We start from the raw sequence: 27,228 nt of genomic DNA, 5'->3' as shown, positions 1-27,228 counted from the left end.
CTTGCCTGATTTGTGTTCCCTGGTCATAGAATTCAATTAATTCTGTGAGGCATGATTTGCCATCCCTGAACCCATGCCGAGGTTGTATTATAAAGTTCTTCCACTCCAGATGTTCCACTAGTTTTTTTGCACAATCTTCTCCATCATCTTGCATGGACTGCAAATTAGAGACACTGGTCTGTAGTTCAGTGCCTCCTGCCCATCACCCTTCTTGTATATTGGGACTACATTGGTCGTCTTCCCAATTGCTGGCAATTGCTGGCAGTTCACCTGTTACCAGTGATTTGTTATACACCATGGAGAGTGGTAGGCACAGAACTTCTGTTCCTTCTTTTAGTACCCATGGTGAGATTCCATCTGGGCCTATAGCCTTTGTCACATCCATATCTTGCAAATGCTTCCTCACCTCCCAACTGGCAATCACAAACTTCTCTAGTAGTGTCTGGTTAGATATTCCCCCTCTCTTATCTCTGGGACTTCTCCTTGCACTACTGTGAAGACCTCCTGGAATTTCTTATTGAGTTCTTTGCACACTTCCTTGTCGTTTGTAGTGAATCTGTTTGCCCCAGTCCTCAGTTTCATTACCTGTTCCTTCACTGTTGTTTTCCTCCTGATGTGGCTGTGCAGCAATTTAGGTTGAGTTTTTGCCTTGCTCGCTATGTCATTTTCATACTGCCTCTCTTCTCACCCTGACGTATTCATTCCAGGCGCTCTGGTATCTTTCTCTGCTCTCTAGTATCCTGTTATTTCTTTAGTTTCTCCACGCCCTTGTACTTAGTTGCTTTGCTAGCTTACATCTCTGATTAAACCATGGGTTTCCTGTCGGTATTTCATTTTTCCCTTTTGGACTGGGACAAACTTGTCTGCTGCCTCCTTACACTTCTGTGTGATATAGTCCATCATATCTTGGGCCATCTTTCCTCTGAGCTCCAAGCTATATCTGTTAGGAATTTCCTTATCTCCTCATAGTTTCCCTTCCGGAATGCCGGCCTTTTGTTTTCTGAGCCCTTCCTTGAGTACCTTAACCCTACTTCGACCAGGAACTCAAACATCAGTAGACTGGGATCACTCATTCCCACCGGGGCTTCGAAACCGATTTCCCTTATGTCCGAGTCGTTCAGAGTGAAGGTCGAGTCTCACTGGTTCATCATTGCCTCTCATTCTAGTGGGTTTCCTGACATGTTGACTTACAAAGTTTCTTGTCGCGACTTCCAACAGTTTAGCTCTCCATGTTTCCTCACCTCCATGCGGTTCCTTGTTTTTCCAGTCTATCATTCCGTGATTCTACAGGCAGCAGCGGCTGCTCTCTCAATTATAGTGTTAACTGCCATGTTGTTTCCTGTCATACTCCTGCCTGCGTCTTCTGTCATTTGATGGTGTGTTATTTATCACTGCTACTACTACCCTTGGTCCTCCCATCGTCATGGTGCCTGTTATGAAGTCTCTGAACCCCTCGCAGCTCGGAATAACCATCTCCTCAAAACTCGATTCTTTTCTCATTAACAAGGCCACTCCACCTCCTCCCCTTCCTTTCATTTCTTTCCTTATTACAGTGAAGTCCTGGGGAAACACCACATTCGTTATGATTCCTGAGAGTTTTGTTTCTGTGAGTCCAATTACATCCGGGTTCATGTCTTGTGCTCTTTCCCTATGTTCACTTGCCTTGCTTGTGATCCCATCTATGTTCGAGTACATTACCTTGAAGCTGACATTCTTATGTCCTCTTCAGTTTCTGCTGATTCCATCGGAGTTCGGTGACAAGGGGTGTCCCGAAGGGATGGGGGAAGGGCCTAGAAAGGAGGCTAGGAATACCCACACGTGTGTCACGCTCCTCGACCAAGTATTCATAACTCGTGACACCTGAGTGATACCGAGGAAAACCATTGTGTAATTGTATTACGAAGTGTAACACGCCGGATAGGAAATAGCAGTTTCAGTGACTGTGTCTGATAGTGCTAAGTAGTCAGTTAAGCCAGGGCATCAGTGCCACGGAGGAGACCTGGGGGCCAGATTCACGAAGTAGTTACGCAAGCACTTACGAACGTGTACATCTTTCCTCAATCTTTGACGGCTTTGGTTACATTTATTAAACAGTTTATAAGCATGAAAACTTGCCAATCAACTGTTGTTATTGTTATAAACAGCCTCCTGGTGCTTGGGAGCTCATTAACTGTTTAATAATTGTAAACACAGCCGCCAAAGATTGAGAAAAGAGGTACAGCTTCGTAAGTGCTTGCGTAAGTGTTTTCGTGAATCTGGCCCCTGGCGTCTGGCAGCGGTGCGAGCAAAAACAAAAGCTACCATGAATGCGGAACGCTTCACAACTCACCCGGCTTGAGCACTTGGGAGTTGAAGTGGCCGGTAAGTGCCTCTCGTGTCGGTCATACGGTGTACAGCGTTCTTTTACTAAAAAATTTAAGCTTGGACATAAGCTAAACAAGTAATCGAATCTCGGGATATATACGGGTCATTTGGGACTAGTTTCTAGTACCTGTGGGATTACCCTCAGTGTACCTGTGGGATTACCCTCAGTGTACCTGTGAGATTATCCTCAGTGTACCTGTGGGATTACCTGCAGTGTACCTGTGGGATTACCTGCAGTGTACCTGTGGGATTACCCTCAGTGTACCTGTGGGATTACCTGCAGTGTACCTGTGATATTACCTGCAGTGTACCTGTGAGATTATCTACAGTGTACCTGTGGGATTATCTACAGTGTACCTGTGGGATTATCTACAGTGTACCTGTGGGATTACCTACAGTGTACCTACAGTGTACATACAGTGTACCTACAGTGTCCCTGCAGTGTAGATACAGTGTACCTGCAGTGTACCTGCAGTGTACCTACAGTGGACCTGCAGTGTACCTACAGTGGACCTGCAGTGTATCTGCAGTGTACCTACAGTGGACCTGCAGTGTACCTGCAGTGTACCTACAGTGGACCTACAGTGGACCTGCAGTGTACCTGCAGTGTACCTACAGTGTACCTACATTGTACCTTCAGTGTACCTGCAGTGTACCTACAGTGTACCTGCAGTGTACCTTCAGTGTACCTACAGTGTCCCTGCAGTGTACAGTGTACCTGCAGTGTACATACCGTGTACATAGTATACCTACAGTGTACATACAGTGTCCCTGAAGTGTACATACAGTGTCCCTGAAGTGTACATACAGTGTACATACAGTGTACATAGTGTAGTGTACATAGTGTACCTGCAGTGTACATACAGTGTACCTGCAGTGTACATACAGTGTACCGGCAGTGTACCTTCAGTGTACCTACAGTGTCCCTGCAGTGTACATACAGTGTACCTGCAGTGTACATACAGTGTACATAGTATACCTACAGTGAACATAGTGCCCCTGAAGTGTACATACAGTGTACATAGTGTACCTGCAGTGTACATACAGTGTACCTGCAGTGTACATACAGTGTACCTACAGTGTACATACAGTGTACCTGCAGTGTACCTACAGTGTACCTGCAGTGTACCTGCAGTGTACCTGCAGTGTACCTGCAGTGTACCTACAGTGTACTTGCAGTGTCCCTGCAGTGTACCTACAGTGTACCTACAGTGTACTTGCAGTGTCCCTGCAGTGTACCTACAGTGTACCTACAGTGTACTTGCAGTGTCCCTGCAGTGTACCTACAGTGTACCTACACTGACTCACCCTGCTCCCCGTGCCAGACATCACAGTGTGATCGATTGACCTAAATACTGTTTTAAAAGCACTAGTTGATACTTGCTCTATATACGGTGATGGGTGGTGGGTCTCCCCACGGAGATGGGTGGTGGGTCTCCCCACGGAGATGGGTGGTGGGTCTCCCCACGGTGATGGGTGGTGGGTCTCCCCACGGTGATGGGTCTCCCCACGGAGATGGGTGGTGGGTCTCCCCACGGTGATGGGTGGTGGGTCTCCCCACGGTGATGGGTCTCCCCACGGTGATGGGTGGTGGGTCTCCCCACGGTGATGGGTGGTGGGTCTCCCCACGGTGATGGGTCTCCCCACGGTGATGGGTGATGGGTCTCCCCACGGTGATGGGTCTCCCCACGGTGATGGGTCTCCCCACGGTGATGGGTGATGGGTCTCCCCACGGTGATGGGTGATGGGTCTCCCCACGGTGATGGGTCTCCCCACGGTGATGGGTGGTGGGTCTCCCCACGGTGATGGGTGGTGGGTCTCCCCACGGTGATGGGTGGTGGGTCTCCCCACGGTGATGGGTGGTGGGTCTCCCCACGGTGATGGGTGGTGGGTCTCCCCACGGAGATGGGTGGTGGGTCTCCCCACGGAGATGGGTGGTGGGTCTCCCCACGGTGATGGGTCTCCCCACGGTGATGGGTCTCCCCACGGTGATGGGTGGTGGGTCTCCCCACGGTGATGGGTGATGGGTCTCCCCACGGTGATGGGTCTCCCCACGGTGATGGGTGGTGGGTCTCCCCACGGTGATGGGTGGTGGGTCTCCCCACGGTGATGGGTGGTGGGTCTCCCCACGGTGATGGGTGGTGGGTCTCCCCACGGTGATGGGTGGTGGGTCTCCCTACGGTGATGGGTCTCCCCACGGTGATGGGTGGTGGGTCTCCCCACGGTGATGGGTGGTGGGTCTCCCCACGGTGATGGGTGGTGGGTCTCCCCACGGTGATGGGTGGTGGGTCTCCCCACGGTGATGGGTGATGGGTCTCCCCACGGTGATGGGTGGTGGGTCTCCCCACGGTGATGGGTGGCGGGTCTCCCCACGGTGATGGGTGGTGGGTCTCCCCACGGTGATGGGTAGTGGGTCTCCCCACGGTGATGGGTGGCGGGTCTCCCCACGGTGATGGGTGGTGGGTCTCCCCACGGTGATGGGTGGTGGGTCTCCCCACAGTGGTGGGTCTCCCCACGGTGATGGGTGGTGGGTCTCCCCACGGTGATGGGTGGTGGGTCTCCCCACGGTGATGGGTGGTGGGTCTCCCCACGGTGATGGGTGATGGGTCTCCCCACGGTGATGGGTGGTGGGTCTCCCCACGGTGATGGGTGGTGGGTCTCCCCACAGTGGTGGGTCTCCCCACGGTGATGGGTGGTGGGTCTCCCCACGGTGATGGGTGGTGGGTCTCCCCACGGTGATGGGTGGTGGGTCTCCCCACGGTGATGGGTGGTGGGTCTCCCCACGGTGATGGGTGGTGGGTCTCCCCACGGTGATGGGTGGTGGGTCTCCCCACGGTGATGGGTGGTGGGTCTCCCCACGGTGATGGGTCTCCCCACGGTGATGGGTGGTGGGTCTCCCCACGGTGATGGGTCTCCCCACGGTGATGGGTGGTGGGTCTCCCCACGGTGATGGGTGGTGGGTCTCCCCACGGTGATGGGTGGTGGGTCTCCCCACGGTGATGGGTGGTGGGTCTCCCCACGGTGATGGGTGGTAGGTCTCCCTACGGTGATGGGTCTCCCCACGGTGGTGGGTGGTGGGTCTCCCCACGGTGATGGGTGGTGGGTCTCCCCACGGTGATGGGTGGTGGGTCTCCCCACGGTGATGGGTGGTGGGTCTCCCTACGGTGATGGGTCTCCCCACGGTGATGGGTCTCCCCACGGTGATGGGTGGTGGGTCTCCCCACGGTGATGGGTGGTGGGTCTCCCCACGGTAATGGGTGGCGGGTCTCCCCACGGTGATGGGTGGTGGGTCTCCCCACGGTGATGGGTGGTGGGTCTCCCCACGGTGATGGGTGGTGGGTCTCCCCACGGTGATGGGTGGTGGGTCTCCCCACGGTGATGGGTGGTGGGTCTCCCCACGGTGATGGGTGATGGGTCTCCCCACGGTGATGGGTGGCGGGTCTCCCCACGGTGATGGGTGGCGGGTCTCCCCACGGTGATGGGTGGTGGGTCTCCCCACGGTGATGGGTGGCGGGTCTCCCCACGGTGATGGGTGGTGGGTCTCCCCACGGTGATGGGTGGTGGGTCTCCCCACGGTGATGGGTGATGGGTCTCCCCACGGTGATGGGTGGCGGGTCTCCCCACGGTGATGGGTGGTGGGTCTCCCCACGGTGATGGGTGGCGGGTCTCCCCACGGTGATGGGTGGTGGGTCTCCCCACAGTGGTGGGTCTCCCCACGGTGATGGGTGGTGGGTCTCCCCACAGTGGTGGGTCTCCCCACGGTGATGGGTGGTGGGTCTCCCCACAGTGGTGGGTCTCCCCACGGTGATGGGTGGTGGGTCTCCCCACGGTGATGGGTGGTGGGTCTCCCCACGGTGATGGGTGGTGGGTCTCCCCACGGTGATGGGTGGTGGGTCTCCCCACGGTGATGGGTCTTCCCACGGTGATGGGTGGTGGGTCTCCCTACGGTGATGGGTCTTCCCACGGTGATGGGTGGTGGGTCTCCCCACGGTGATGGGTGGCGGGTCTCCCCACGGTGATGGGTCTCCCCACGGTGATGGGTGGCGGGTCTCCCCACGGTGATGGGTGGCGGGTCTCCCCACGGTGATGGGTGGTGGGTCTCCCTACGGTGATGGGTGATGGGTCTCCCTACGGTGATGGGTAGTGATGGAGAGGGGGGAGGGAGAGGGGGGGGGGACATACCTGGTTGATGGGGTTCTGGAAGTTCTACTCCCCAAGCCCGGCCCGAGGCCAGGCTTGACTTGTGAGAGTTTGGTCCACCAGGCTGTTGCTTGGAGCGGCCCGCAGGCCCACATACCCACCACAGCCCGGCCCGAGGGCAGGCTTGACTTGTGAGAGTTTGGTCCACCAGGCTGTTGCTTGGAGCGGCCCGCAGGCCCACATACCCACCACAGCCCGGCCCGAGGCCAGGCTAGAATTGTGAGAGTTTGGTCCACCAGGCTGTTGCTTGGAGCGGCCCGCAGGCCCACATACCCACCACAGCCCGGCCCGAGGCCAGGCTTGACTTGTGAGAGTTTGGTCCACCAGGCTGTTGCTTGGAGCGGCCCGCAGGCCCACATACCCACCACAGCCCGGCCCGAGGCCAGGCTTGACTTGTGAGAGTTTGGTCCACCAGGCTGTTGCTTGGAGCGGCCCGCAGGCCCACATACCCACCACAGCCCGGCCCGAGGCCAGGCTTGACTTGTGAGAGTTTGGTCCACTAGGCTGTTGCTTGGAGAGGCCCGCAGGCCCACATGTGAAATCCTAAAAAAGCAGTATGAGGACATGTTTAGCACTCCAATAAACAACATGAAGGTGGAAGATCCAGACAATTTCTTTGAGGGATATTCAAACCCCTGTAAATATAACTGATATCAACACGAGCGCACTAAATTTTGAAAGATAAATTGAAAACATGCCCATGCACTCGGCCCCAGGTCCAGACTCATGGAATTCAATATTTATAGAAAAATGCAAAGTGCCGGTAGCACAGGCACTCAGTATAGTGTGGAGGAAGAGCTTGGACACGGGGGAGATACCAGATGCACTTAAAGTAGCAGACATAGCCCCTCTACACAAGGGAGGGAGCAAAGCATTGGCAAAAAATTATAGACCAGTTGCACTAACATCGCACATCATAAAAGTATTTGAGAGAGTGATTAGGAGTCAGGTCACCAATTTCATAGAGACCAATGACCTTCACAACCCAGGCCAACATGGATTTCGAGCGGGAAGATCGTGCTTCTCGCAGCTACTTGAGCACTACGACAAAGTCACTGAGGCATTAGAAGAAAAACAGAATGCTGATGTGATATACACGGACTTCGCAAAGGCTTTCGATAAATGTGACCATGGCGTGATAGCACACAAAATGAAGTCAATGGGAATAACCGGTAAAGTAGGACGCTGGATACTCAGTTTTCTGTCAAACAGGACTCAGCGAGTAACGGTCAACCATATAAAATCTAGTCCAAGTGCAGTGAAAAGCTCTGTACCTCAAGGTACAGTCCTTGCACCGCTGCTTTTCCTTATGCTCATATCAGATATAGACAAAAATACAAGTCACAGCTTCGTATCATCCTTTGCAGATGACACAAAAATCAGTATGAAAATTACCTCGGCTGAAGACATTGAAAAACTTCAAGCTGATATTAATAAAGTTTTCGACTGGGCATCAGAAAATAACATGATGTTTAACAGTGATAAATTCCAGGTACTCAGGTACGGTAAAAATGAGGACCTTAAACATAATACAGAGTACAAAACACAATCAAATGTACCCATAGTAGGAAAACAGCATGTAAAGGATTTGGGAATAATAATGTCTGACGATCTAACGTTTAAGGAGCATAACCAAGCAAATATTGCGACAGCCAGAAAAATGATAGGATGGATTACGAGAACTTTCCGATCCAGAGATCCTATCACAATGGTTGTACTCTTCAAGTCACTTGTGTTGTCCCGTCTTGAGTACTGCTCAGTACTCACTTCCCTCTTCAGAGCAAGAGAGATTGCTGAAATAGAGGGAATATAGAGAACATATACGGCACGCATAGACGAGATAAAACACCTAAATTATTGGGATCGTCTCAAAGCTCTCCAAATGTACTCACAAGAAAGGAGATGAGAGAGATACCAAATAATATACACATGGAAAATACTGGAGGGTCAGGTCCCAAATCTACACAGTAAAATAACAACATACTGGAGTGAACGATATGGAAGAAAATGTAGAATAGAACCAGTGAAGAGCAGAGGTGCCATAGGCACAATCAGAGAACACTGTATAAACATCAGAGGTCCAGTGAAGAGCAGAGGTGCCATAGGCACAATCAGAGAACACTGTATAAACATCAGAGGTCCAGTGAAGAGCAGAGGTGCCATAGGCACAATCAGAGAACACTGTATAAACATCAGAGGTCCAGTGAAGAGCAGAGGTGCCATAGGCACAATCAGAGAACACTGTATAAACATCAGAGGTCCAGTGAAGAGCAGAGGTGCCATAGGCACAATCAGAGAACACTGTATAAACATCAGAGGTCCAGTGAAGAGCAGAGGTGCCATAGGCACAATCAGAGAACACTGTATAAACATCAGAGGTCCAGTGAAGAGCAGAGGTGCCATAGGCACAATCAGAGAACACTGTATAAACATCAGAGGTCCAGTGAAGAGCAGAGGTGCCATAGGCACAATCAGAGAACACTGTATAAACATCAGAGGTCCAGTGAAGAGCAGAGGTGCCATAGGCACAATCAGAGAACACTGTATAAACATCAGAGGTCCAGTGAAGAGTAGAGGTGCCATAGGCACAATCAGAGAACACTGTATAAACATCAGAGGTCCGCGGTTGTTCAACGTCCTCCCAGCGAGCATAAGAAATATTGCCGGAACAACCGTGGACATCTTCAAGAGAAAACTAGATAGTTTTCTTCAAGGAGTGCCGGACCAACCAGGCTGTGGTGGGTGTGTGGGCCTGCGGGCCGCTCCAAGCAACAGCCTGGTGGAACAAACTCTCACAAGTCTAGCCTGGCCTTCAATTTTTTTATTGTTGCCGCCGAAGGCGGCTAGTTTATTGTGCACCCCATACTCATCCTGTGAGTGGTAGCGCAACCAAGAAGTGCCGGACCAACCGGGCTGTGGTGGGCCTGCGGGCCGCTCCAAGCAACAGCCTGGTGGAACAAACTCTCACAAGTCTAGCCTGGCCTCGGGCCGCGCTTGGGGAGTAGAACTTCGAGAACCCTCAATAAATATGACGAGAGGAATGGAAGGAAGGTGGAGTTGTTTAAGATTCAGCTACTGGGAACAAAAAGTTCCAAGTAGCACGGGCTATGGTGATCCCGTAGTGGACTTACCCGGCACAGGAGCGGTGCGGAAGGTGGAGTGGTAGTGGCGCTGGAAGAGGGAGGGACGGAGGGGAGGTGGAGGGAAGGGGGGGGGGGTGAGGGGAGATGTACGGACAAGCGATGAAATATTAAAGTGGCTGAGAGATGATTGACAGGCGTGGTGGGGGACAGGAGGACGGCGGCGGGTCCCCTCTCCTGTATACTCTCCCACTGCTATTCCTGCCTCCGGTCCCAGCCCGCCCTCGCCCGCCCTCGCCCGCCCTCGTCCGCCCTCGCCCGCCCTCGCCCGCCCTCGTCCGCCCTCGTCCGCCCTCGTCCGCCCTCGTCCGCCCTCGTCCGCCCTCGCCCGCCCTCGCCCGCCCTCGCCCGCCCTCGCCCACTTGTGTACCGCCTCTGACCGGCCTGGGTCCAGACTTCTCTCTTGACTTACCTGGTCAGTCAGGCTGTTGCTGCTTGCAGTTGGGAAACTTTAGCTATTACAACTAAGTTGATCTGCCATAAAGAGGAGGAGGGGGGGGGGCGGGCCAAGCTTGGACCAGGAGAATGGGGGGGGGGAGGGGGTCGTACATGGCGCGTTTTACGATTGGTAAAACTGAATACTGTTGGTTTAATTTGGTCCACAGGAGGCTTGCTTGTGATGACCAAACCCCCACACTTTCCATCACATTCATCCATTCCTTCCATCAGGGGCCTCGTAGCCTGGTGGATAGCGCGCAGGACTCGTAATTCTGTGGCGCGGGTTCGATTCCCGCACGAGGCAGAAACAAATGGGCAAAGTTTCTTTCACCCTGAATGCCCCTGTTACCTAGCAGTAAATAGGTACCTGGGTGTTAGTCAGCTGTCACGGGCTGCTTCCTGGGGGTGGAGGCCTGGTCGAGGACCGGGCCGCGGGGACACTAAAGCCCCGAAATCATCTCAAGATAACCTCAAGATCCATCTCATTTTCTTGCCCTGTGTATGTGTGTCTTCCTCTTATCTTACCATTACGACTTGATAATGGTCCAAGATGGACCGAAACGTCGTCGTGTCTTAACTTTCTGACGAGTGGCTGGGGCATCGTATCTTCAGCCCCTTTATTGTGACAATCGTCTGCAAGACTAGCCTAGTGTAGTCTAGGTTAGGCTTAGACCTAAGGAATACAACAGGTTAATATTACCTGGTCATACAACAGCAGGAATACATCAGGTTAATATTACCTGGTCATACAACAGCAGGAATACAACAGGTTAATATTACCTGGTCATACAACAGGTTAATATTACCTGGTCATACAACAGCAGGAATACAACAGGTTAATATTACCTGGTCATACAACAGCAGCAATACAACAGGTTAATATTACCTGGTCATACAACAAGAGCAGGAATACAACAGGTTAATATTACCTGGTCATACAACAGCAGCAATACAACAGGTTAATATTACCTGGTCATACAACAGGTTAATATTACCTGGTCATACAACAGCAGCAATACAACAGGTTAATATTACCTGGTCATACAACAGCAGGAATACAACAGGTTAATATTACCTGGTCATACAACAGGTTAATATTACCTGGTCATACAACAGCAGCAATACAACAGGTTAATATTACCTGGTCATACAACAGGTTAATATTACCTGGTCATACAACAGCAGCAATACAACAGGTTAATATTACCTGGTCATACAACAGCAGGAATACAACAGGTTAATATTACCTGGTAATTACATCACCTGCATGATATAGTGCCCTGTCTTCTTACACAGAACGTCGCGTTTCACTCGTAGACGTTACATACGGTCAAAAAATTGTCGTACTAGGAAATGGAAGCGGCTGGCGAAAGTGACTTACTGTCCCGTTTTCTGTTGTGGGTCCTCTGGTAGGTTAGGAGAGACCACTTTAAATTGACTGCTCTCTTGACGTTGCTAACCTTAAGTGGATGGGTTCACTTAAAGGACCCGCTAAAATGGTACAGCATCAGGATTTATATCTAGAAGTGGTAGCAATTCTCGGTGGGATGGATTTAGTACCTGTTCTAAAGGGATTTGGCACATGTGTCTTCGTTGAGAATTATTCATTTATGTTTTGAATGATGAGTGTTGGATGGTTTTATTCTCTGTTGATACTTCAGTACCGCAGTCTCCCAACCTGTCCTCTTAAAAATAACGTCGCTTTTGGCCATTTACCCGTATGGCCGAAAGTGGACGTAATTTGAAAATGAAAAAAAAATAAATAAATTTGGGATTTTTTTTTTCAACAACAGTAAGTTAAGGGTCCTCTGGTAGGTTAGGTGGGCATGAAATTCTCATAAAGTTTCAAAACATTATAAAAAACGTTAATTGAAAGTTTCCTCTCCTAACCTTACTGAGTAAGCCGGACGACTCAAACAGAAAACGGGACAATACGTCACTTTTGTGAGTCGATTTCATTTCAAATTACGTCCACTTTTGGCCATAGTGCGCATACGAGCCAAAAGCGACGTTATTCCTAAGAGGACGGGTTGGTCTCCAAACCTTATGTTTAAGGAATTGTATTTTGCGCAGGGATTTTAACTTAGTTTCTACTTGTGAAGAAACTTGTTTTGTCTGAAAGTCCTCTACCGGCTTCATGCACCGACAGTCAGGAAGATCAGTTGCTAGAAATTCATCTCATGTCTGCACAGCTTTGAAAGTGCAAATGTCATTATCTGTTAATTTTTTACTCGGATCTTCATTTTAGCACTAAAATTTACCGCTGAGAAACACACTGATAGTTGACCGCTACTGTTAGCAGACATGCACTCAAAACCGGATTAAGGACCGGTTTTTTCGAATTCCGGACATTTTTGGAACATTTAAATAAATAATAAATAAATATTAAATGTTTATTTAGGTAAGGTACATACATAAAAGAGATTTTACAAAGAATGATGGATTTATAAATAGAGCTAGTACATACAATGCCTAAAGCCACTATTACGCAAAGTGTTTCGGGCATGAAAAACTTAAATGACTAAAGCTTAATTCTAATTGAGTATAAAGAATAAAATGTGTTGAGAACAAATAAAAATAGATAAAAAAGGGGGAAACATGGCCTGACAAAGCAGCACAAATACAATTAGGTCGACAAACAGCGTTGTTTAAAATAACAGACATGGGTTGACAATATAGGGGTAAGGTAGGTTACAGGGAATTTATTAGGTATAGCTTCGTTTTTATCTTAAACTGGTTGAGAGAGGTACAGTCTTTAACATGGTTGGGAAGGTCATTCCACATTATGAGAAACTCGCTGAGAACCAATGGAATCGAGGAGCCGAGCGGACTGCATGCTGGTCTTGTGATCCTGTGGTCCTGGGTTCGATCACGGGCGCCGGCGAGAAACAATGGGCAGAGTTTCTTTCACCCTATGCCCCTGTTACCTAGCAGTAAAATAGGTACCTGGGTGTTAGTCAGCTGTCACGGGCTGCTTCCTGGGGGTGGAGGCCTGGTCGAGGACTGGGCCACTGGGACACTAAAAAAAAAAAAAAAGCCCCGAAATCATCTCAAGATAACGTGAAGAAGATCCCATCACTGCAGTACATGACATTCAACACGTTTCATTTTTGACACATGGACAGAGGTCACTTGTGCTGTCAGTCAATTTTTCCTTGCGTCGACAACTATTGAATGACGTTGCCTTACCTTGAGATGATTTCATGGCTCAACGTCTCCGCGGCCCGGTCCTCGACCAGGCCTCCTGGTTGCTGGACTGGTCAACCAGGCTGTTGGACGCGGCTGCTCGTAGCCTGATGTATGAATCATAGCCTGGTTGATCAGGTATCCTTTAGAGGTGTTTGTCACGTTCTCTCTTGAACACTGTGAGGGGTCAGCCAGTTGACCTTATGTGTAGTGGAAGCGTGTTGAACAGTCTCGGGCCTCTGATGTTAATAGTTCTTTCTTGAACACTGTGAGGGGTCGGCCAGTTATGTCCCTTATGTGTAGTGGAAGCGTGTTGAACAGTCTCGGGCCTCTGATGTTGATAGTTCTCTCTTGAACACTGTGAGGGGTCGGCCAGTTATGTCCCTTATGTGTAGTGGAAGCGTGTTGAACAGTCTCGGGCCTCTGATGTTAATAGTTCTTTCTTGAACACTGTGAGGGGTCGGCCAGTTATGTCCCTTATGTGTAGTGGAAGCGTGTTGAACAGTCTCGGGCCTCTGATGTTGATAGTTCTCTCTCAGAGTACCTGTTGCACCTCTGCTCTTCAACGGGGGTATTCTGCACATCCTGCCATGCCTCCTGGTCTCATGTGATGTTATTTCTGTGTGCAGGTTTGGGACCAGCCCCTCTAATATCTTCCACGTGTAAATTATTATGTATCTCTCCCGCCTGCGCTCAAGAGAATACAGATTTAGGCTCTTTAGTCGGTCCCAATAGTTTAGGTGTTTTACTGAGTTTTCCCAAATTAGATCACGAAACAGTATTGTATAAATTTAGATTTAGGAAAGTGTAATGTACGATTATGTACGTTGTTGGGTAGATTAGATACACAGTGTTTCGTGGGATTTCATTATTATTTAGTAGTCTTGGATACAGCAGTGTCGTAGACGTTGAGACAGAACTTGGAGCAGAGCAGAGAGCTGAGTGAGGCCAGAGTCACGGAGCTCTGTGGGAGAGTGTGACGGCTCAATGGGGAATCGTGAGTGTAAACTCAATGGGGAGCGAGAGCGTTGTAGCTCGATGCGGTCGTAGTCTGCTGTCTGCTCTGTGTTGAAGCTGTAGCATCTTGGGTCGGTTGGAACTGTACACGCCAAGTGTAACATTCTTGAGGTTGAAGAGGTGTGGTAACTCCCAAATGTTTGTACCGAAGTTAACTGAATCACTACTGTGAAAATTGTACTGTTTGTTGGCTATTCGTTTGATTGATTAATAAAGATTAAGCCACCCAAGAGGTGGCACAGGCATGAATAGCCCGTAAATTGGCTATTCGCATACCACTAGCTTATATTTGGTGACTACACCTCAGCTTCCTCCAAATAAGATAGAAGGATGGAAGAACTGTTCCCTGTAATTAGGGAAAAGATTGAAGCTTTTATAATTACTGCTAATGAGTTTGTCATTAGGTTAATGAGAGCTTGGAGCGGGTATATTGTTGACATAATATACTCGCTACAAAACAAATAGGCAAACCTAGTTGATAAACTGTATTAACAACACATAAGCAAACCCACTTCAAAGTTTCTAGTATGCATAAGACAAATGTGCGAGTGAGAGTGATTGGGAATAAATGGTCGTTGTCTTGCATGGGCCAGTAACCTTTAGCCAGATGCCATTATTATTAAGTTTAATGTTATGTTGTATAGCCCCTCTTCTGGTCAAAGGATAGGAGACAGACTAAGTATTCCATCAAAGAGAAATGAGCCCTGAGAACTTGAGCCACAGAGCACACACTTTTGTAGTTTGACCCCCCTCTTGTGGGGCTGTCAAGTAGAGATGGCAAAGCTACTTGACAGATTTTAAGAATATTAATGTCTCATTACTCAAATTTTGGTGTGCCAGTGACCTTGTCTGGGTGCCAGGAAAAAAATTATGATGTCAGTCAGTCCTGCCCTTTGTCCACATAGAGATATAAAGTTATATTTTGTCAGCTCTTTTTCCCTTTGTAGCTTGTGGTTGAACTTGAGCAAAACCTTGCATGACAAGTAATAAGTTGTTGCACATATTATATTGTCAGTATTTTACACAATTCCGCTGTTTTCTAATGTGACATATCTTTGTGACATTTTAAAATGGCTGATAAAACTAATTTAAAAGTTGTTCTTAGATATCCTTCACTTTATTAAAATATTTTGATAATAATAATAATAATATTAATAATAATAATAATACTCTTTAACATAAAAATTTCATGGTCAAGAAATGTGTGTGTATTGTTTGTATGAAGTTCCATTAGTTTGTTTAGTAGGTAGTAATTGTGGTGTGTACTTGAATAGCTTTCTATCATCTGATATTTAAATGCGATACTTTCTGCACATTTCATTATAGATTGTACCTTAGCAGGGGCGTCGCCATACAGCATGAGTGGGACACCAGGTCCCATGATGTCTCCGCCACCAGGGGAAGACTCCATGGGTTATGGCATACCAGGAATGAATGGCTCAGGATACTCAGGCGTAGGGGTGAGTTGGTGTCCATTTTGAGTGTTGGTGACTTGAGCGGCACACTCCAGCACACAGCAGAACACTCAACACCTGCTGCTGCCATTCCTTCACATCCTTCACAGTTTATAAATGAATGTGCAGTATATTTTCTAGTCATGTATTGTTGTAATTTGTTAAATTTCTGTGTGTTGATTTTTAGGAATATGCTAAATCTTGTGTCTTATAGGGTTTATAAAGGAGCATTTTGGCGTGATTGCCATACAAGAGAATTTGATGGAAACGATACAATTTCATGACCTTATTCTTGTTGTATCTTGCGTCTCTCTCTCTCTGCTCACCAGCATCACGGTCAACAATCCTTTGGCTGGTGATGGGTTCCCTACAGTGCTTGTATCTTTTCCAGTTGTATTTTAAACTTGAGAGCTGTTTTTATTACAACTACCATACTTCAGCAGGGCCTTTGGTATAGGCGTATTATTCTCTGGGACAGGTATTTCTCTGTCTATTCTGCACTGTGGCTTGCCATACTTTTAAGTTGTGACTTTGATCAGGTTTTCTATTAGAAATCTTTAAAAAGGGGGTTGGATTCTTATTGATACAATTTGTTGCAAAATCTTGAATGCTGGGTTTAGAGAGGTGGGGCCAAATTCACGAAGCAGTTACATAATCACTTACGAACCTGTTCATCTTTTCTCAATCTTTGGCGGCTTTGTTTACAATTATTAAACAGTTAATGAGCTCCGAAGCACCAGGAAGCTGTTTATAACAATAACAACAGTTGATTGGCAAGTTTTCATGCTTGTAAACTGTTTAATCAATGTAACAAAAGCTGTCATAGATTGAGGAAAGATGTACACATTTGTAAGCACAGTACTTGCATAACTGCTTTATGAATCTGGCCCCTGGTGTGGTATGTCTCATGTGAACAAGTATGTCCCATAACTCTTGATATACTTTTGTATTTGATGTTTGATCTGGGATAATTTTTTAATTTCAATAGGAATTTTACATCTTTTTGTATGTGTTCCTTACACAGTTGTCAAGGTGAGGGAGTCACACTGAATCGTAAACCTTTTTCCACAGTGGCAGTTATGAATTTTCATTATAATTTTGAATTGCATTGTTGCATTGCTATATGCCAGCTCACCCACTTTTCCTTAGGGAAGAGAAGGATTGCATCTTTTGATAACTCAGATTGCAATTTAATGTTGTTTATAAATCCCCTCTTCTCATCAAGGATACGAGACAGACTAAATGTCCCATCCTGTTGGGATACACCCAATATTTAGGTAGCCTCAGAGCCTACCTAACTTTGATTTATCTCTACCTGTTGGGGCATCGAGCCGAAGCTGTAAAGCTACCCTGAAAGTTTCGGTGGATATTGTTACTGTATGTTGCAATGATTTGGTTGTGACAGTGTCCGATAAATTATTTTTCAACAAAACAGGCAGTCTTGCATATTGCTTTTAAAGTTCATGTAAACCATTTTGTGTGGCGGTAATACCCTCTTCACTAGCACCTCTTCTTGTAAATCTGGGAATCATCTACAAATTTGGGAATGGGGTTTGAGATATTTCATCAGTATCAACGATAAGTACCGGGAATATTCATGGAGTGGGGTTCTGAGAGTTCATCTGCTCCTCACTGTTGTAATAACTTGATCTAAAAAGGTGGTGCTTGGAGCAGACCGTCACCATCTGGTCACCATTTGGTCCGGGAGACATCTCCCGTCACGCAGGGTGCAGTCGCACCTCCACAGATCTCCAGTATCAGCTCTTGATACTGGTGATGGCTCAAAAGGGCCACCACTTAGGAGCTATTCATGCCCGTGCCACCTTTTGGGTGGCTTCATCTTCATCTTAACACATTCACAAGGGAGACATCTCCCGTCACGCAGGGTGCATTCGCACCTCCACAGATCTTCAGTATCAGCTCTTGATACTGGTAATGGCTTAAAAGGGCCACCACTTACGGGCTATTCATGCCCGTGCCACCTTTTGGGTGGCTTAATTTTCATCATTCATCATCAGCAGACCACACGGCCACATATCAACTACGACCCGGTTTGTGCACACTCGAAACATTAACCGATGGCTGTATTTGAAGTATTCTGTTGATATGCGAGGCTAAAAGGAAAGAGTACTGTATTCAACTCATTATTCAATAAGCATGAAGTACTTCTATTTACTTACTTGGTACCCATGAAGGACAAGTTTTGCCATTGAGTACAGGGACAAAGTACAGTATTTAAGACATCCCACGTATGGATCCGGCTTCACTACCACTGACGGAGTGAAACGGGAAGATATTTGGTAACCAGTTAAGCTAGCAGGTTGTGATCGGGAAACTAGCTTCAACTGACTATGAAACAACACTGCCTCCTTGCTTTGCCCATTTTACTTATATTAATAATACTATAATAATAATAATAATAATAATAATACAGTAATAATAATAATACACATAGAAAATCATACTAACTTTAATTTACACACACTAATAATTTAGTGTGATTTTCTGTGTGTTTCTGAAGCTTGGGTGTACTGTGTTGAACTAGTTTACCCTTCACCCGAGTGCTTGGGGGTCTTACATAAAACTTGGACTGGCTTCAGTAGAGGCCTCCAGACTTCCTGTGATTTCAGTAGAAATATGGTTCTAAGACTTTTAACAAGTCAACAGTTGTACAGTGGTAGAGTATGTGGTTGGCAATGCCTTGGTCGCGGGTTCGCGTCGCCTCGCAGCCCCAGTGGATTTTATCAGTAATAATAATAATGTAATATTATTTTATTTATAATACATATACAAAGCCTCAGCTTGAAGTTGTTAATAACTACGTTCAGTAATTATATATTTTTAAAGCCACTAATTACGGTGTTTCCGGCATAATGTAAGGTGGAGGAGAACATAGATGTTCACATTAGTTTACTCTCAGTTTTCTGTTCATTGAAATGAAAGATGCAGGGGCAGATTTATGACAAGGCACAAAGTGTTCTGTATACAGTACTTGGTAACAACTGTAACAGAAAGTACATACAGTACCATATATAAAATGGAAGTCTTTGAGATGCCAACAAGTTTATTTCACCACCGGGAGCCAGTGGCTGAGCGGACAGAACACTGGAGGCGTGATCCTGTGGTTCCGGGTTCGATCCCAGGCGCCGGCGAGAAACAATGGGCAGAGTTTCTTTCACTCTGATGCTCCTGTTACCTAGCAGTAAATAGGTACACCTGGGAGTTAGTCAGCTGTCACGGACTGCTTCCTGGGAGTGGAGGCCTGGTCGAGGACCAGGCCGTGGGAATACTAAAAGCCCCGAAATCATCTCAAGATAACCTCAAGCGTGTAAAAAAAAAAGGATCTTCAGACCTTCAGTAGAAACACTGTGCATTCTAAATAGTGGTTGTACACTTGGCATCTCATCAACTGTTGGTACTCACCCAGTTATGCTTGCTGGGATTGAGCTTTGGCTGCTTGGTCCCGCCTCTCAACTGTTACTGAAGTGATGAACAGGTTCATGAGCCTTTTGGGCTGTATTATATCTACATTTGAAACTGTGTATGGAGTTTGCCTCCATCACATCACTTCCTAGTGCATTCGTTTTGTTAATTACTCTGACATTGAAATAATTCTTTCTTAAGTTTCCTGAGGCTCATTTGTGTACTCAATTTCCATCTACTGTATGTTTTCTTGTTCATGTACCATCCAGGTTAAAATAATTTGCATTCATCTACTCTGTCAATTGCTCTTAGGATTTTGTAGATGGTCATGTCACTCTTAACTCTTCTGTCTTCCCGTTTCATGAGGTTTAATTCAAATAGTATTTCAACATAGCTCATACCTTTCAGCTCTGGGACTAGTCAGGTCTAAAACCTCTGAACTCTTCCTAATTTCTGTGTCTGTCCAAGGTATGAGACTAGACACTTTGGCTAGCTTCAGTCAACTTTTCAAGATGACACAGGGTGGGCTGTAACTGGCATAGGTGGATCAGGATTGGCCACTTTGCCTCTCTTAAGAAATATCAGCGCCTGCAGTGACCCCCCTGCGATTTTGATGAAATCTAAAATTAGAGATTTGCTTTCTTTAGAGTTTTTGAGCAGTTTTTCATCTTTTTGTAACATTTTCTGAGACATATAGAGAGAGCTATATAAACACAGAGAGGAGAGAGAATGTCGATTAGCCCTGAGAGGAAACATAGTTCAACTGGCATTTGGCTAAAGTCACAGCACATTCGTCTTGTTTAGTCCTGGGCTTTTCTACTATTTGTAGATCAGGAATAACACCTCCTTTGATGACCAGACCACACACTAGAAGGTGAAGGGACGACGACGTTTCAGTCCCTCCTGGACCATTCTCAAGTCGATTGTGAGAATCACAGTCTCACAATCGACTTGAGAATAGTCCAGGACGGACCGAAACGTCGTCGTCCCTTCACCTTCTAGTGTGTGGTCTGGTCAACATACTTTAGCCACGTTATTGTGACTCATCGCCTGCAACACCTCCTTTATCATCAAATCCTTGGATTGGCTTTATATCTTTTCTTTTTCATTATCATCTTAGTTAACTTTTTGGAATTTTCTTTTTACATCAGTAACACAACACTGGTCCTCACTTGTATGTCAAAGATTTAGGAAGCCTGTCTTATTAGAGAGGTGCTCCAAAGCTGTGTCGCATATGCTTCAAATCTGAATTGCAGATCTGTTATTCATTTCCTATATGTGCATACAGTTCCTTGAGAAATGGCAATTGACAAGATGTAATAATTCAAGTGCCAGACTGCGAGCACCTGCATATAACAGCCTGGTTGACCAGACCAGCAATCAAGAGGCCTGGCCAGAAACTGGGCCATGGGAGCCAGTCGGCCGAGCGGACAGCACGCTGGACTTGTGATCCTGGATTCGATTCCAGGCGCCGGCGAGAAACAATGGGCAGAGTTTCTTTCACCCTATGCCCCTGTTACCTAGCAGTAAAATAGGTACCTGGGTGTTAGTCAGCTGTCACGGGCTGCTTCCTGGGGGTGGAGGCCTGGGCGAGGACCGGGCCGCGGGGACACTAAAAAGCCCCGAAATCATCTCAAGATAACGTCAAGATGGGGACACTGATCCTCGAAACCACCTCTGGGGTGGTAAAGTGTATCATGTGCATATCTGTACACACACATGCTTATTTTGTCCAAGTTTTAACAATCTGTTTTGCCTTTTGACTGCTTTGTGAATTAAAAATATTATGGTAAATGATGATTATGATGACCTAGGGATAAATGATAATTCATGATTATTACTGCATTAGGCACCTCAAGGTCTCTTAGTCCATTATCAGGACATGTTCAGGTTTAATTTATAAAATCTGAAGATGTATATGGCTGTTCAATTAAATTAAAGCATTGTGCATATTTGCATTTATCTGTCATAAGTGTGGGATTTATTATACTGTATATTAGTTGTATAAAGATGTTTGCAGTTACTGCACTCTACTTTTAAAAATTTGTATTTGACTATAATTGTATTTTGCTTTATTTTTATGTTAGTCTGGGAAAGTTTATCATCCATCATACTTGATACCACAACAGCAATAAAGTATATTACGTAATATAATGTTACACAAGTATGGATACACCAAAGTAAGTTGACAGTTAATTAGACTTTCGAGAATGTATGTTTAGGAAATTTGAACTTGGGTGTAATGAAAATTTTCTGATGGCTGTTTATTTCTAAAGTATCGGAGTAAAATCACATCACATCTAGTTGAAAAATAATTACTGCATTTACAAAATCAGTATTTATTATGTATAGAAAATTGGTCTAATGAGGTTTGTGTTGTTCCCGTTGGAGAGGATTAACCGACCTGTCCCTGTCCCTAAATATATATTGACCAGTGGGTGTTCCTTGCCAGGGCATGGGCTACGACCTCCATCCGGAGTCGCCTGATGTGTAGGCGGCACATATACATCCGCCCACGCCCAGCCCGCCCTCCACCCACACCCTAAAGTTAGTTGATAATATTTCGTGACTTCTGGCTCGTTTTTCCTCAGAATGTATTTGACCACAGTAATGAGGGTCAGTCATTAGTTTAGTATAGTTAGTTCAGTGTTTTGTGGAAGTAACATGTTTCCTATACGAGAAGCAAATTTTTTGTTTGTAGCGAAGCTTGCGCATTGCATGAGCAAATTAGTAATGTATTAGTTTTGCTCTGTGCAGCTTACCCCTACAGCTCAGTGACTTGTATGTTGGTAGCTACATTGTCGAATTAACCTACAGCTCCACAAGACACTAGTGTTCCTGTGGTGTGGTAGTCCTAGATGTTTGTCATCGTTCCTCCATGTAGTTAATAGTTTTGTCGCATGGCCCTGTGTGCAATCTTCCAAGTAATGTCTTGTCTGGATATTGTTGTCTACCTGCTGATATAGCTTTCCTCACATGAGAAATAGAGATTACACTTTGTAAATCACTCTTGTAAAAGTTGTTTTCTCAGCATGAAACTATAACTTTTTATTCCATTGAACTGTTTGCTTGTTTTATTTTTAACCTATATTGTTGAAATGGTCTTTGTACTGTACTAACTTCCCGTTAATAATTGTTCTTGGTAATGCATCCAGATATTTGCATGGCCAATTCCTCTTGATTTGATTAAGAGTACTGTATGTTGTGTTGCGTAGTTAATCGTGAAGTGAAAGTCTGATCACAAGGACTTTTACAAATACCACTATGTACCATACTGCACTACAGTTTGTAATTCTTTTTTCATGTTAACTAATTTGTTGTTGCTTTGTTTCGTTTCAGCAGCAATAAGACGCGTGGGCGGTTAGCGGGTTGTGGAGTCCGGGCCGGCGTGGTGGGGTGGCCTGGTTGGCCTTTCTGCTAATCCTCCTGAAGTATCAGTGGTGACCAACCTAGGTGCCGGGCTGCCCTCCCCCGCCCCCCCACACTACCTCCCGCGGCCCACCCATCCTTCAGACACACAGTGCAGGCCGTGTAACTCCGGGTCACCAGCCGCGATCGGGCTGCATGTGGCTCTTTTTTTGGGCCTAACCACATTGTCATATGTAGGCCACATGGGCTGCATGTGGCCCACCTCAGGCAACAGTGATCAGAGCTGTCAGCCCAGTGTGCAGGCAGCGGGCCGCCGCCATACGCCCTGCAGCCGAGCGGGACCAGCGGGGCCCGTCCTGCAGCTGAGCGGGACCAGCGGGGCCCGCCCAGCCCATAGTATACGAGAGCCGGGGCGGGTAGCCACCCACGGCCACTCCACACACCACACTGCCGCTACCCACGCCCACCACTCGCCCATGGGTGACGCTCTCATGACCCATAGCGCTACGCCATCTTGATATCCACCTGTCCACGCAGTTGCCCAACCCCATCCATCCATGGTCACACTTCTGTGAGCACACTCAGCCATATTACACCTGACAACTGGACCAGTTTCTGTGTTAAGGGTCCAAGCATATTCACTTAACTGGAGGAGCTTGTGATGCATTAATCTTCTTGTATACAATATGAAGTACTACTGTAATGTAAATATGAATGAATGGGAAGGTCAGCAGGTAACAAAGTATGTTTTATAGCCAGTTTTAAATGTGCGAGACAGAAGGTGCCATGGGAGGTGAAGGTGGGTACAGTGGTAGTGGACCCTCCCAGTACCAGGGAGCCCCAGAACCATGTATACGGTTGGTATGTGATAGTCACACTCGTGTTGCTTATATGTGTAGGCTTTTAATAAAGTTTCTGCTGTTTGAACATTCTTTAAAAAATACACACATGTTCCTCATTGGCGAATGAGCCAGATGTACTTTGCGTCACCCCCGGCGAGGTGGGCTACAGCGTGATTAGCGGCCCTCCCGCCTCGCGTGACCACCCAGGTTGGTGCGGTCCACCAGGCGGTCCGCGGCGACCCGTACAAGCCTCTGTATCCATGTAGCATAGGGGAGTGTGGCCAGTGAGGCCCGGCTGCCCCCCCGGCCCTGCACACGCTCCACTGGGCGGTCCACCCCCACCTTGACGTGGCTATAGGGCCACATTGCCCAGTGGGCCCCATCCAACCCAGTATACGTACTCTGGACGGCAGCAGCACCAAGATTGAAAAAGTAATGGTCAGACCGAACTGGCTCTCAAGATGTCTGTTTGTTGTTTCAACGCACATTGATTGGATGTTTCTGTTGTTTTTGTTTGTGTTCAATTGTGTTCTAATGGGTTGTGTAATGTGTGTATGTGCTGGTCTCTGACTGGCTTGAGTTACTGTGTTCTTGATCTTGTGGAAGTCGGAGGGTGTGGCCTTCCCTTGTCCATGGAATTCTTTTATGGTCTTTGGCTGGCCACACCTGGCCGAGAGGCAGATGACCACATTTACATCATCACTTTAGCCAACTAAAGTTGCAAGTGTTTGTGATGTAGGTATGGTTGTAGGAAAACAACGGTGTGGCGCCTCCCGGCCCATCCACAGCAAGGCACAGTTGGTGGGGCAGTGCCTTTTTGGCGCTGCCCGATTGATGCAGGGTATTACGTAGGAAAGATGAGACCACACAGATGATCTTGTGATACACTGGATAATGAACACTTAAGGACCTGGAACTTTGAAGTAGGTCTATTTTTATATGGATAGATAAGACTTGAAAATTGAAATGGGAAAAAAAGATAGATGGTCTTGTGTAACTGTATATTATTAGTATGGATAGAAAATTCTAATAATACTCTTTACAATCCGTTTAACATTTGGTAATGTTAAGTCCTTTTCCATACGGTTTGTACGGTAGTGTAAGGGCAGCATCGGATCTAGGTGGTGCACCAATGGTGGCCCAAAAGACCCGAAGCTGTCGAGTGCGCATGTTTGTATGGGTAGTGCAGGAGTAGTGCAAGGTAGCTAGACCACAAGTATACAGTGATAATACTGCAGTATACGAGAAACAATGTTCTTCATTGACAAAAGTATAACTACAAAGAATAAGCAGAGTAGCCTGCCCTCTTTTCATGAACTGTTAGCATTATTTTGACTCCTGTAGCCAGCTAAAGGGCCGTCATCTCGTTTCCTGATTTTTCTGAGCTGCTGAGGTGTACCGTAGTTGTCTCCATGTAACTTAAAGCTCTCTTCTGTCTCTTCTCGCTGTTCGCTGTAGTGAATGATGCAAGAATAAACCTCCTGTATTGAATTCTTATGAATAACTGTAAATGTATTGCCTAGATATACTCTCCAATACCGTCCTGTACCAAAATACGTAATTTTCTCATAATTCTTGTAGAGATACTGTGTATTTTTGCTGTGTATTTGTTCCAGTTTTGTAATAGTATATGTAGTACAATCTCGCTACTTTTTCTCCCCTTTAGGACGGTATGGGAAAGTCTGCAAAATTGGTGCATTCTTACTTACACATTTTAAGGAATTTTTTTCATGTAACCAGTTATTGTTTTCATTGTTTAGCCACCTTATTTATGCAGGCTGGGTCATTTTGAGATACCCCGCCTCATTTCTAAGATTACATTAATTTCATTTTGAGCAAGAGTCGAGTGCTTGTACATTAGAAATCTATTGCGGAGGCGAAAGATAAGTGCTACTTATGTTTCCAGGCGTTACAAACTGGGCAAATCAAACTGAGTGCAAGGTATAATCCCATCACCCATACTCCTGTAGGTCATTTGTTGCCAACTGCCCTGTGCTCTCAGCTACAATCCATTTTCTATGAGGACCGTTTTTGTATTATTGTCCGTTGCCCACTTTGTCTCGTGCCTGGAAGCATTCCATTCACTCTCATTTCACTTAGTTAACTTAACCATTCTAACCTCTTTGCTATGTGAGTGTGAAGTACATGTACATTACTGTCTTTTGTATTGTCATGCATAAGTTGCATTGTAAGTATTTTGGCTACAAGGAAAGCCAGTCCTCATGATATTAATTACAGTACCATGATGTTTTGTTGGACTCTGCAGTGAGTTGCAGGTCTATTTGTGTTTTAAGGTTCATCTGAAAGCTCAAACTAGATTATTTTATAGTGTCAGGTACAGGATATTCTTGGTTGCATTTACTAAAATGCTGTAGCCACTACCCGTGACACTGACCCATTCCTGAAACAGGGCAATGACCTAGCGAACGCTCAGTGTCACGGCTGCCCGCCATGGTCCCTCAGTATACCAGCAGGCCAGTGGCTCAGGGGTAGTGCCCGCTGCTGACGCTTCCTGATTAAAAAGGAAATAATAGTAAGCATAGAGAAATAAATAAAAAATTTGGTATACCATACTGTAATGTGTCCTTGGCCTTAAGGTGTCACGCAGCGTGCACTACTCCCCTCCCATGTGGCCAAAGGCAGGGAGGCTGACCCACTGTGCCGGAGACGAAGAAGCACTGTTTATATGTACTGTAACATACAAACTTTTACTATTAGGTATGAATGTTATCAAATAAATGATTTCAAAGGCTATACAATGTACCTCCGTTATCTATCCTTGGGTGATACACAGTATTACAAAAAATATCCTATTTTCTATTATAATACAGAAATTAAATGGATACTAATTTGATCTAGATGCTTTCTCCTACCCTATAACAGGAGGTAACTGCTAAAGCTGTAATAATCATTTTATTCAAAAGATGTCTTCAACTCTTCAACTAGGGAGCCGGTCGGCCGAGCGGACAGCACGCTGGACCTGTGATCCTGTGGTCCTGGGGTCGATCCCAGGCGCCGGCGAGAAACAATGGGCAGAGTTTCTTTCACCCTATGCTCCTGTTACCTAGCAGTAAAATAGGTACCTGGGTGTTAGTCAGCTGTCACGGGCTGCTTCCTGGGGGTGGAGGCCTGGTCGAGGACCGGGCCGCAGGGACACTAAAAAGCCCCGAAATCATCTCAAGATAATCTCAAGATAAGAAACTCTTTGATCTCATACATTCAGCTTGGTTGTCTTGTAAGGTCCCACTTTGGATATTAGATCCAGAATGAAGTCGGGGACAACATACCTAGACATACCCGGAGAGTATACCCGGAGAGGATTCTGGGAGTTGTTCTACTTCCCAAGCCCCTGCCTGAGGCCAGGCTCGACAATGTAAGGCAGCATATTTTCAAGCATCTCGTGAGGGATTATAATGTGGTAATGGAAGCACTGAAGAAAAAAAAAGTTGATCCATAAACTTGAGACCTTCCACGCACTTGCTTGGCATCACTGTTGATTGCCAAATGAGGGCTATTACTAACACTTGCATTGCACAAGGGTTACATAAGACACTTATCTGTATGCACACAGAAAATTGTACTGAAAACAGTGTTTTGTCTTTCTATATTGCTAAAAAGCTATGCTCTAAATATAGGAACGATGATGTTTATTGGAAGACTTGTGTACCAGTGGGAGTTTAAAAACGTCAGAGTACATTACCTAAAACATTGTATGATGTGAGGCACACACCAGGCGAACATTATCTGTTATTATGCACATTTCAACGGTTAAGATACCTCTTAGGTTGTCTAATC

The 27,228-nt window shown here is 46.5% G+C and overlaps 2 protein-coding genes across 33 annotated transcripts in view; both read left to right on the top strand.

The window, feature by feature from the left end:
- The window catches only part of exd (PBX homeobox extradenticle), a 734,009-nt gene extending 707,817 nt beyond the window's left edge, over nt 1-26,192 (top strand). For 6 of the 32 annotated variants that reach the window (XR_011228192.1, XR_011228201.1, XR_011228200.1 and 3 more), the window contains 3 exons: nt 15,672-15,805; nt 21,675-21,769; nt 22,562-26,192. Coding sequence is in view for 13 of the 32 variants with exons in the window: in XM_069323334.1 (XP_069179435.1) it covers nt 15,672-15,805; nt 22,562-22,570 (143 nt within the window). In the remaining 19 variants the exon portion in view is untranslated. The remainder of the gene's footprint in view (nt 1-15,671; nt 15,806-21,674; nt 21,770-22,561) is intronic. The other 26 variants (XR_011228198.1, XR_011228197.1, XR_011228207.1 and 23 more) reach the window with 9 other exon arrangements.
- Nucleotides 1-27,228, top strand: part of LOC123772853 (uncharacterized) — a 603,147-nt gene that overhangs the window by 462,745 nt on the left and 113,174 nt on the right. The window lies entirely within an intron of this gene.

The sequence above is a fragment of the Procambarus clarkii genome, chromosome 12, assembly GCF_040958095.1.
Source record: "Procambarus clarkii isolate CNS0578487 chromosome 12, FALCON_Pclarkii_2.0, whole genome shotgun sequence".
Classification (NCBI taxonomy): domain Eukaryota; kingdom Metazoa; phylum Arthropoda; class Malacostraca; order Decapoda; family Cambaridae; genus Procambarus; species Procambarus clarkii.
This window is presented reverse-complemented; position numbering and strand designations above follow the sequence as displayed.